Below are 13,128 nucleotides of genomic sequence, written 5' to 3' on the forward strand. Positions count from 1 at the left end.
TAACAATCTTATGGAACAAATAATCGTAAATATGTTATTCGAATATAAATCTAAATTCAAATGCTAAAATTTATGGTAATGTTTGTAAGTCATAAATCATATAGAAATGGAATTTATGGTAATAGAAAACGTAAACTATTCTCTTTAATTTTCATATGCAGTATGTAATGTAGATAGAACTATGCATACAAATTGAAGAAAAGATTGAAACTAAATATCGACCAAATATGCAAAGTTCGACGGGCTATAACTTTGATTAAAAGGATAAAAATAATCAGACAATTTTCCAGAAAAAAACTTATAAATTGAAGCCTCGAATTTTCAAATATAGTCTTGGAGAAAAAGTTAAAACAATTGTAACCATGTTTGATTCAAATATAAATCTAAATTCAATTGCTGAAATTTATGATAAAATTTGTAAACGAAAATCACATAGAAATGGAATTTATGGTGATGGAAAATATGAAATGTGAACCTCTTTAGTTTTTATACCGAAACATTACAGCGCAATTTTTATTCGCTCAATATTTTAATCTTGAAGCAAAACTGACATTCATCTGAAACGGCTCGAACTCTTTTTCTGAGGTTAAGAACGTAATGAATCAGCCGCCTTTTCTTACGTGCTGTGTATATTTTTGGTTGTTTATTTTAATTTGTATTATCTTATGTAGACCGTCGCAACGGGGACGATGTGGCATGTTCCTCTATACCTTTCTTATCCCATAACCGACTTCATCCTAAAATAACAAACTAATAGTTACCATATCCTCGAATTCCTGCTATGACTACCCTCGCAAGAATTTTATCTTTTCTTTTCCAAACTTATTATCGTTATTTTCCTGCACCCTATGAAAACTTCTCAGTTCCCTAGCTCTTGTCTGATACACTTCAAGTTCTAAGCCAATTCTCGAGCTGTCCATTCTGCACGATCGCGGACATAATAATAAGTGCCCGTTTTTTTGCAACTTTCGGAACGCATCCCGACTCGAGAAAAATGAGAGTCACTGCTCCGCCTGCGGAGCACGCTTGCGCAGTGACTCACAATGAAAGACGAGAAATGTACACTCGTGAATTAAAAGGTATGTGCACCGATTTTTTGTTGACTTCGGAACGCGCTCCAACTTGAGGGGAAAGACAACCACTGCTTCATACGTCAGCGCTGTCACTTATTACGAGAGCAGAAGGATGGCATATACGAGTGTCAAATAAGTAGTGATTGTGGCGTAGACACAAATGTCTTGGAGACTTTGAGTTATAATTGAAGAAATGAAGAAAACAAATAGTGATTGTGAAGAAAAGTGGCAAAAGGCTTCATAAAATTTGTAAAACAGCATATTAAAGGAGAGTATTAATTGTTTAATAATATTTTAAGTGAAAAATATTTTTAAATTTGAGTGTAGTTAAAAAAGTTATAAACCATAATTTCTTTAATGTTAATAATTTTATAGCTATAAATTAGCCATCGACGTTAAATGAATATGTATGTAATGCTATCATTTACATCAGAGCTCGGCAAAAAATGCACGCGACGGCCGATTTTCGACTATCTTTGCCCACCGTTGTTCCCTTTACCTCGCCACTCCGCATGCTGCCCACAAGCCGCTCGAGCCTCAGGAGCGTGTTTCCAACAGTTTTCCACGTCACCCATGAGATACTATATTGTTGACGCGTTTTTTTTTAAGTGGTATCCCCAGTAGGCCTAATCCATTGATGACTGTAACAACCCGTAACTAATTGAACAGAAGCGAAATAAAATATGTTAAATGAAGAATATTTAATTCGATTTTCGGCGTCTTTTATTAGTAAGAGCGGAAACGTCAATTTGCATATTGCATGTAGCGAGCCGCATAAGACGTGGTAAGGAATCGTCGTTTAAAGAAGAACGCTTCTCATTTTTTATAAACTTCATTTTCAAAAATAATTTTTATAAACTTTATTTTTGAAAATGAAGTTTATAAAAAATGAGAAGCGTTCTTCTTTAAACGACGATTCCTTACCACGTCTTATGCGGCTCGCTACATGCAATATGCAAATTGACGTTTCCGCTCTTACTAATAAAAGACGCCGAAAATCGAATTAAATATTCTTCATTTAACATATTTTATTTCGCTTCTGTTCAATTAGTTACGGGTTGTTACAGTCATCAGTGGATTAGGCCTACTGGGGATACCACTTAAAAAAAACGCGTCAACAATAGTATCTCATGGGTGACGTGGAAAACTGTTGGAAACACGCTCCTGAGGCTCGAGCGGCTTGTGGGCAGCATGCGGAGTGGCGAGGTAAAGGGAACAGCGGTGAGCGGAGATAGTCGAAAATCGGCCGTCGCGTGCATTTTTTGCCGAGCTCTGATCTAGACGGAGCCGCGTGAAAACGCGCGAGAACGACGTACCGGCGAGCGCGACGTCGATCACACGGCCAACACGAGCCATCGCACATGTAGCGCGGTGTCGATCGCCTATTGGCTGGCTAGCGATGAGCGTTGTCGGCCTGTGCCAGAAGCGCACGACTTGAGCACGCGTGCTTTTTTCCACGACTTAAGATGGTCGTGTTTATCTGATGGGAGCAAACAACAGAAAAACGTATCGAAGTTTGCATAGATATGACCAACATCGCGCCGGGTTCACGTGCTAATCACGAGTCGCTCGAGGCGAAACCAATTTCGCCTTTGCGCGAACACAATCCAATGATCATTTCCGGAGAATTGCAGAAAACTTATTGTTTGCGATTACATCGCCATCTATCACGAATCAAAAAAAAGGTTTCGGACGAAACTTACGTATTTTGTGGCGTAGAATCCGAATCTGCAATAAAAAATGGGGGTTCCCATTTAAGATTTCAAAGTTGCCCCCCACACCCACCCCCTAGGAGTGGGGTGGGTGTGGGGGGCAACTTTGAGGTCGAGTTTGATATCATTGGATGTCCCCCTTCGAGACGAACAAATTTCATTACCCACTTTTTTTTGATCCGACATGTAGTTCTCCAGATATTACGATTTGTCAGGTTAAATGGGACACCCTGTATATGTACATAACATAAGTTTTTACAAGTAAACATTATATCGTGTTATAAAAATTTAACACGTTTATTAATAGTGTCTAATATTAAAAAAAATTTGTTAAAGGTTATTATTATTCAAGAAAAATCAAACTACAAAAAATGTTCATAACATAAATTTTTACAAGTAAAATTTATCATTATTTATTACAATACTGAATTATATGATTATTTTACTTGTTATTACAACAAATTAATTATTATAACAATGCAATAAAAAATATTTAATACAAAAGATCTTGGCGCGGCTGCACCAAAAACTATATCGAACTAAAACTTGTTTAATACATACATGACAGCATTTTTATTATAATAAAATGTACTTGTAAATTCTCTCTATACATATACGGTGTAATGTTTTATTTAAGTTTATATAGAGTAATTATTCATTTATCGATGAAACATTTCTTTAATATTAAAATGTCTAAAACTCATACAATAGTAAAATATAAACCATTTCTTTACAAATACATCTAATGTAAATACTCTTAAAATAGGTATGTCAAAATAATATTAGAATGTATTGAATATTAATAATATAATATATTTGTTGAAATTAACTTGATTCTATCGACACGTATTATATTTATAGCGCGGTATTGAATAGTTTTATTTGAACTTTGTAGTTCCATATGAGTGAAATATTATATATAATAGCTCGCGCACATCGCAATCGTTCGTTTTTGGTTATAAGAAATTATAAATAAACCTATAGAATATACATATCGAATGTGTATATATTCTCCATATTTTGATATTTTTTTATTCAAAGATGTTATTCTTATTGTAATTGACGAAGTGTCAATGATAATATGTAATTTGACTTTTATATACATATATCTTCGATATAGTTTTTGGTGCAGCCGCGCCAAGATTTTTTGTATTAAATATTTTTTATTGCATTGTTATAATAACTAATTTGTTACAGTAACAAGTAAAATAACCATATAATTCAGTGTTCTAATAAATAATGATAAATTTTACTTGTAAAAATTTATGTTATGGACATTTTTTGTAGTTATATTTTTCTTGAATAATAATAACCTTTAAACAGATTTTTTTAAATATTAGACACTATTAATAAACATGTTAAATTTTTATAACACGATGTAATGTTTACTTGTAAAAACTTATGTTATGTACATATATATCTTAAGAGAAAAATAATTTGATAAGTTTTACTTGTAAAAACTTATGTTATGTACATAATATGTATCTTAAAAAAAGGAAATAATTTGAATTTGAGATTTCTAAAAATATTAAGTATACAATAATCATATATATATGTTAGATTTCTCAGTTGGCGCTACTGTTTTAATATATCACTTCTTTTGTACAGTAGAATAGTGTTGTAGAGTTTTATTATATGTTATACTCTAGTTATATTGAGGTTATATAATTTGATTCATAATTGTAATATGATCGTGTTATATATCTGTTACATTGTTTTGTTATAAGCTGGAGATAACATTATAATAATAATATAACAGTAATATAACAGTTATATAACAATAATTACGTTCATATTACATTGATGTTATATAACACAATTATTCATGCAATTCATTAAACGCTGCAAATGTTTTTTATTGCGAATAAGGGTGCATTCCGATAGAGAAAGAAATAGCAAAGCGGAACAATAACAAATAAAAGAAATGGCAGGTGGCTCAATTAGAAATTCCGTTCCACTTTTTTGTGGATGCTTTGTTGTATAGTTCAATGTTTTTCTGTATTTTTAATGTTCTGTATTTTTAATGCCTTCATCGCGCTTGAGTAGACCATACTGCTTATTTATATTGACGTTCATAATGCATATCGATATGTATATTCCCACAAAAAAGTATGTCGAATCCACGTGGAATATACGTTGCATTCACGTGAAATCCACAAAATCACATAAATTTCACGTGGACACAACGTTCCTGTTTTCGTGGGAACATCTGCACTTATACTTATCCCTATTTAAACGTTTAAGAACACTTGTATATTATACAAAACTCACACAGAGAAAAATTTCGTTAGGTTTAATATTCTTACTTGTTTGATTTTGAGTTGTTTCATTAAAATGTTATATTTTTACGATATCATTTAAAAAAATAAAAGCTCCATTTCATTGAAGAAAACTATGTTGATGAAAAACAGGATTTGAAATAATATTTTTCAAAAGTGTTTTTAGATTTTGTAATTAAAACTTTTTATTTGGACTTCCTTGAATTTGTCTCAAACTATTTTTTTGTGTTAATCATTATTATCCATTACCGGTAATTTTGAAACACGGTCTATACTAATATTGGCATATCGCATGTTGTTACGTTGTTTTAATTTTTAACAAGAAAAGTTATATAATGTTCTGAAAAGTTATATAATGTTCTGATTATAAGGATACATCATATAAGTACAAGTCACAAGAACATCATTCGAGTCATTGGGATAACTGCGTGCCACTCGGGTGTCAGGTTAAGCAGAACTTTATATCGCGATCAGCACATGAATGGGATGACCGCTTGGAATCGAAATTATCGACGGACGCGCAAGACACGAGAAAATTAGAAATAATTTTTTATATAACAATAATATTACAATTATATAACAGCTATATAACATTTTAATAACATGTAATATTTGCGTTATATAACTGCAACTTTTTATGAGTGGGAAATTACAACTAACATGTATGTGCTTGTAACATACACGTTATATTACGTGTTACATTTCGTTACGTTACGACAATGTAACTATTATGTAACTGTGTTTACTGGGATAACTGTTGTAACATACATGCGTGGATTGGACAATTGATATTGTCGATAGAAAACGACAATAAAATTGCGAAACTTTATAACAAAACATATTCATTACGTATAAGCTTTTATTTTTATTTTTTATGTTGTGTAACAACAACTTTTCTCGTTACGTGACAAAAGGCGGTAAAATCGCGAAACCGGCTATTATAATGTATTCGTTACGTGTGTTTTGATTTTTCAAGTTATTCGGCAGTAGTTGGTTGCGTTGATTGGGACGAGACAGCCAGCGTTCAAATAACAATAACAGAGGTTAGCAAAGATATTCAATATTTACACCGTAGGCTACATAAGGAACACACTTCGGCTTTGTCAGAAGTGATTAAGCAGTCAGAAGTCCATAAGCAGTGGCAGACAAACGTGATCTGTCGACTCGCTGGAAACCTCAACAGAAAGAAGCGAGCGAGAGTACTGGACGTCGTGTGATACTTCGTGAACGTTTATGGACGCATACGAGTTCGGGTCTCGTTGGCTGATTGAAAATATGAGGTGCACATCGATGAGGCAAAGCAGAAATAAATCGACTTCGCACATTGCGGCGCAACGAGAGGATCATGGCGCGCGTAAAGTCGCAAAAAAATGGAACCGGCAGAGAGACTTTTCGGATTATTTCGGGCCGTCCTTGATGGGCAATACACTCAACGGAGTTTTCACAGTAAATATCGCCGTTGCAAAAGACGTGAATATGTATCATGAGTGCGAAATCTGTGATCAGAGCTTCAATACGTTGGAAGACGTAGAACGCCACATGAAAGAGAGGCACGAATTCATTGTGTGCATCTGCGACTTATGTGGTTATATGGATCTAAAATACAAAGTGCAAAAGCACATAATAAAGAAGCACAAGGATACATACTTCGGTGGACAATCCTACGATGAGAATGAAGAAGGTAAGAACGAGGTAGAGGGCACATGGTCCTTGGAGCAGCTTATAAGTTACAGTCGCAGCGACTTGGGGCCGATTATTAATGAGGTAGATAATTCATATAAGAGACCAATGAAGTCCTTGCAAAAGAACAAGAACCGCAAAGATCTATTCTTCTGCCCGTTCTGCAACAAGAATGTCCACGATACCATGCTCATGGGGCACTTATCAGTGCACGTTGGTGGTAGGTCTTATGTCTGTAGTGTCTGCAGCAAGAAGTTCAACCTAAAGCATCAAATGGAGCAGCACATGCTAATCCACATGGGTAAGAAACTCTACATCTGCAACGTTTACGATGTGGCGATCGCTCAGGAACTATTTTTTAACCGTCATAGGGACAGGCATTAAAAAGAAGTCTAAGACCAGCTTACTCCGACATTCCAGTCCTCGTTCGTCATATTCTAATTTCCGGCAAAAACAACAGGAGGAATGAAAAGCAGTCGAAACAAGCTTCGACGTCGAGCAGAAGGAGAAACGAAGGAGACGGAGATGAGCAAATTTCGTGTTGTGGTGGTACGTATTTTTACGAAGGCTTAGTGGAATTATGCAGAGTGGCTGACGATGACGTATAAATCTTTCGCGGGCGCGTGTAGACTAGGTGAAACGGAGCAAAAATTTCCCCATCTTGCGACGACTACATGAAAACCACATGGCTTTTATGTTAAAATGTCGACAAAACAACGAAAATTGAATTGCTCATTTAAGAAGATCAACAAATGATCGCACGCGATACGGTAAGTGAGCCTGCGACGGCGATTCCTGCCGTTGTATGCTTGTTGATTAGGTCAAACTGGACAAAAAATCTGTAGCATATATTTTATAAATAAATCGCGTAAATTTGCTGTTAATGATAGAAATTCGGCGAATGCTTATGTACGATAATAAGCAAATTGCGTCGAGTTATGTCTTTTCTGTTTGAATTACAAACATAATAACATAAAAAAAGTACTACTCGATTCTAAATCGAAATTGGCAAACTGGGTATATTGTTAGTACAATTTCATTTTTAGAAACAAAAAATTTTTGAATATTTTCAAATTTTAATCTTTGAGATTTCTAAAATCTTATAATACTTAAAGAATCGAGCTATTAATGTATTCAATTTATTGAGTCTGCCCTTAGGAAAATTTACTTTAAAATGTTCAAATTAACTTAAAGTTACTTATAGTTACCTAAAGTTACTTATAGTTAACTATAAATTATTTACAGTTAACTGTAAGTAATTTTAAGTTAATTCGAGAATTTCAAGTAATTTTTCCTAAGAGTGCCTTAGTCGAATGCTTTCTTTTCCTTATATTTGTAATTTAAACGGAGAAGACCCATATTTTATACGATGAGAAATTTATATTTTATTATAGTATTTAACATTTTGTATCAAAATAATTTTAATGTTGCACTATAATTAATGAAGTCAAATATATACATAAAATATTTACAACAGAAATAAATATATCCTGAAAATATCTTATCCTGGATATATTCAAGATCATCCAAAGGTTGTCTTGTGCTGTTTAGGGAAAGTCTACAAGGTTATCTGTGAAACGCACCACGCAGGATTTTTGTTCACTTTGACCTAACCTACACACACACGAGAGATTTATCTGTCATCGCCAACATCCTGTATACCTCTCATATCGTATCCTCCAAGCGGAATGTTTGCCTACAAATTATTTTCTATTATATTTTTTTCGATTTGTAATACGTTTTAATACAGGGTGTCTCATTTTAATATCCCACCCCAAATAACTCTTCAGTATTGAAGTTTCAAGGAAAATGATGTGAATAAAAGTTGTAGGGATTTAAGTGAGCTACCTTATGATGACCTTGACTTTGATCTTGATTTCTATTTTCAAGGTCATTTGAAGGTCAACTTGCGTTTTTTAAATAGAAATTTTTATTTTTTATTACACTGTTTTTTTCTACTAGTTAATTTGAACAACTTTTATCTAAAATATATTTTTATTTGTCTAATATTTTTTGAGATATTTGAGGAAAACTTGATAACTTTTTCAATATTTAACTTACGATATCTCGCTAACTATTTGCCGGAAGAAAAAGTGGTACTAGATTTTCTTGCTTTATTTAGTCTTAAGAATATATTATTATAATAGCGCCTTGACTTTTGTTAACTTACTGATTTTTGGAAATTTTAAAATCATCAAATTAACAAAAATCAGGGCGCTATTGTAACATTATATTCTTGAGACTAAATAAAGCAAGAAAGTCTAGTACCACTTTTTCTTCCGACAAATAATTAGCGAGATATCGTAAGTTAAATATTGAAAAAGTTATCAGGTTTTCCTCAAATATCTCAAAAAATATTAGACAAATAAGAAAATGTTTCAGACAAAAGTTGTTCAAATTAACTAGTAGAAAAAAACAGTGTAATAAAAAAATAAGGGTTTCCATTTAAAAAACGCAAGTTAACCTTCAAATGACCTTGAAAATAGAGGTTAAAGTCAAAGTCAAGGTCATTATAAGGTAACTCACTTAAATCCCTACAACTTTTATTCAGATCATTTTCCTTGAAACTTCAATACTGAAGAGTTATTTGGGGTGGGACATTAAAATGGCACACCCTATATTATCAAGATATGTTGACTTTCTCGTATAGTGATAAGTGCAATAATGGGAAGAAATACTTTCTCAAGATAGAACATGTTATATGTGTACTATACAGGGTACTATAAATAAATAAATACTAAAGGCGTGTAATTTGTTGTTCTGCTCCCGCTCGTTCCCGATTGCTCACGCTGGCGACTTCCGATGCAGTCGCTGCCTCACGATGAGTGGAGGGGATAGAAGTGACGGAAGCTCATCGGGAATGATCTGATCTGATGAGACTGTCTCAATCGAGACAAATCGAGCTCATTTCCGATGAGCTCCCGTCACTTCTATCCCCTCCACTCATCATAAGGCAGCGGAAGTCGGCAGCGTGAGCAGTCAGGAATGAGCGATAGCAGAACAGTAAATTGCACGCCTCTAATAAATACCCCTTACAAACTTTCAAAGCACCTAAGGGAGTCGTATGTAACAATATTTTATTTTTCCAGGTTTTTTATTTCTTTTCTGGGTTTCTAATAAAAAATTAGTCAACTATAACCCCCTGCCTGCCATCAAAATGTTTAATTAATTTATATCTTGTAAATCCTGTATAATAAATGTCGCTTTAAACACTTGTGAAGCTTCAGCACTGTGAATGATCAGTGTTACGTCTTCCTTTATATAATTAGCCTTAATGCAATAATACACGAATGTAATATTGAAAATGCAGTAATTTTGTAACATATATTCATTTGCGAAACAGCTTTTACACGTTTCTTTTTCGGTGAAGTCCAAACTGCTTCAAACGGGTATATTTGCGAATCCTTGCTTATGGACTCGCATAATAAGCTCATGACAAAAGTCGATGTGACAATTTACAACTTAAACATTAGTCCTTTTATTATATTATTATCTGATAGATAATAATATAATAAAGATAATTGTCTTTCATAATTCTTCGTTGAAATTGTGCCGCTTCAGCTCCCTCCATAATCGACCAGCCATTATCGCGTATATATGCATGAATAGTGGCTCGTAATTGTGAATCACTTGATGCACCAACTTCTCAATTCCGTCGGAAAAAATATGTGAAAACTATTTCGCAAATGATTTGTACACTCGGTTCGACGGATAAGCCTTACCATCGATGTATCGAAGTAGTTGCAAAAAGTTTTCGGCCAGCCACATTGGATTCAAACTGTACATAACCCAGCATAACATACTATATAACCTTAACATTCAATACAAGATTATCAGTATTTTGTAATCATGTGAATTCCTTTCTAGACATTACCATAAAGTCAACATTGTGATAAATGTGTTGCTTTCGCAGAATCATTTCCTCTCCTTTGAACAATCAATAAATAACAGATCAATATCGCGCACAATAAAAAAATTTGAACAATCCACCCGTATAAAAGCATCTATTAATATAGTCAATGATTGTCGATTAATCCAGGAAACGGGGGCTGGTCGAAACTCGTAATAATTAATAACTACTTCACGTCGTGTTTTCGAAGTCGATCGTCTTCGTCCGCGAATTGCATTTTGTATATACTTCATGAAAAATTTTCATATTTCTTTTTAAATTTTATATTTTGTAAATAAATTTTCACGTGTTTTTCAGATGTTCACTCTCCGCACGCGATAACGAGTATGATACGAATTAAATGATGATTATATATATATGTTACTTTATTTACTTGAGACGAACTTGAGATAGTAACTCGAGATGGAAGTTTTTTAGATAGTATCGGCATTTTGTATCTTTTTGAACGACGTCTTAATAAATTAATGAAATTACGATCATCGGTTAGCGGTTGCAACATTTTCCTCGACAAAATAACAGAGAACGTTGCCGCCTTTAATCTGATTAGCCGACCATACCGATAAAATTAACATTATATCAATGTACAATATACATTGCCCACTCAATAATGTACATTATTGCTACATATATACTACTATCATGTGCAGTATATGTTATATCGGATACGCATTATTCAGTGTGCGAGATTCTTACGTTCATGTAATGTTACCGTAACTTGATGTTTAATATGTAGTAAACATTAGGTAATGTTATTTTATCTTGGTACTTTGTACAGGGAAAGTAATAGGAAGTAAAAAAATGTGGCCTCTTCTCTGTGGCTGTATTTGTTGTCAGGAATAAAAAGACTTTACACGTAACAGCGAGATTTTTATATTTTTACGATCTGTATGAAATTAAATATATAAAATTGTAAGCATGCATGTCGTATTTTTAACTGAACAGATGGAAATGAGTGATAGTGTAAAAACTTTGCGAGGAGCATAATATATATTATATATATATATATATATATATATAATGCCGCGACTTTCTTAGAAAGGTCTACGTGTAATTCATAGTTGTGTAACTCTATTTTGTTTGAGCCAATGAAACTGTTACTATACTGCATGGTTTCTGCTGCGTGCTTTGCGCCTTCTGCATTTCTTCAGTAGTATGACTCAACGAGTTTTCAGCCACGCACTCTTTCCCCTTATCTGAAAACACAGCCAAGATTCAACAGGCTGTAATCTCGGCAAAAATGGCAATAGCGAAACGGTTTCGCGAGAAGTATCTTTAAACTCGAAGCTTCTGCTTTCCATGAACTCTGAATTCTCAACGTTGAATTTCATCGCAAAAAAGTTTGAAGTAAAATAAGAAAGACGTCTGACGATTATTCTCAATTCTCAGCTTTGCCTTGCGATTAAATTTTTTATCTTTACCAAAGATACGGCATATTTAAAGAAGAAACTTTTAGCTTCTCATTTATCACTCGGGAAACTACTCGTATACCGATTCGCTCGTCCATTGTGAGTCTCTGTTTCCTCTCCGCAGCCATCTTGAATTATGACGTCAGAAGCGAGGAAATGCGCTCTAAAAAATCTTGCAAATAACTGCAGGACATGATATCTGGTGGAACATTCGCAGATCTGCTCGATCGATTACAAAAGTGACATTTTCCAGACATATCTTTTCGCTTCCAAACCCGTTCTGCGAACACTTTTCAACATACGTTTCTTCGTTCCTGACGTCATCCTTTACAACGTACGATGCCTTGCATCTATTTTACCTTGCGCATTCATTTCGCACTTGCGTGCTCCTCACCGGTGTGCGTAAAATGGCGTACAGTGCACCCACTGGAATCAGCGGCGTGACAAATCCCCCGGGGACTCCCCGCACACGCAAAGTGCGACGAAATAATCCACACTCTATGTTTTAATGCTTTTTTATTGAATGTTTCTAACTGTTATCAAGAAACAATGTGGTGTCTGTTATACATGTTTATAAACTGGTCTTTGTATATTAAAATTTGTTATGCGAATGTAACCAATGATATCAGTGTTCCTCCATCCTCCTCATCGTCTCGTTTGTTTCTGCTGGAGTTTCACTTCGTAAAACCGCGCACATTTCCGTAACCCTTAACAGAGAGAGAGAGCAAGCGCTAGTACGTGCGAGTATCTCGCGCGTCTCGAATCATCTGTACCGATCGACCGATTTGTCTGGAATACGGAGAGTGCATCCGGAACGAAGAAACCCTCGTGGACACGAGGACCGATATCAGTACTCATGGTGTATCCGCTAAACGGGCATCCTCACGCTCGACGGGCGAGGCGGGAAACTGCTGAAATATGCGTGAACCTTTTGATATGACACTCGGTAAAAAATACTGCCGCGCGGCATGTCGCGCTTCTAAATGAACTCGCGCGTTGTGTGTATCTGTGTGTATGTGTGTGTCTGTGTGTACACATGTATATGCAGTTACAAAGTCGTTATAGACG

General features: G+C 34.6%; 1 protein-coding gene across 1 annotated transcript; it reads left to right on the forward strand.

Annotated features, from left to right (window-relative positions):
- Positions 1-6,156: 6,156 nt before the first annotated feature.
- On the forward strand, positions 6,157-11,606 carry LOC105186211 (zinc finger protein 16). The gene is made up of 3 exons (XM_011146255.3): positions 6,157-7,045; positions 7,116-7,293; positions 9,834-11,606. The coding sequence occupies exons 1-2, from the start codon at positions 6,298-6,300 to the stop codon at positions 7,211-7,213; spliced, it is 846 nt and encodes a 281-aa protein (XP_011144557.1). The 5' UTR covers positions 6,157-6,297; the 3' UTR covers positions 7,214-7,293; positions 9,834-11,606.
- The last annotated feature ends 1,522 nt before the right edge of the window (positions 11,607-13,128 follow it).

This window comes from Harpegnathos saltator, unplaced genomic scaffold (assembly GCF_003227715.2).
Source record: "Harpegnathos saltator strain DR-91 unplaced genomic scaffold, Hsal_v8.6 scaffold320, whole genome shotgun sequence".
In the NCBI taxonomy this organism is placed as follows: domain Eukaryota; kingdom Metazoa; phylum Arthropoda; class Insecta; order Hymenoptera; family Formicidae; genus Harpegnathos; species Harpegnathos saltator.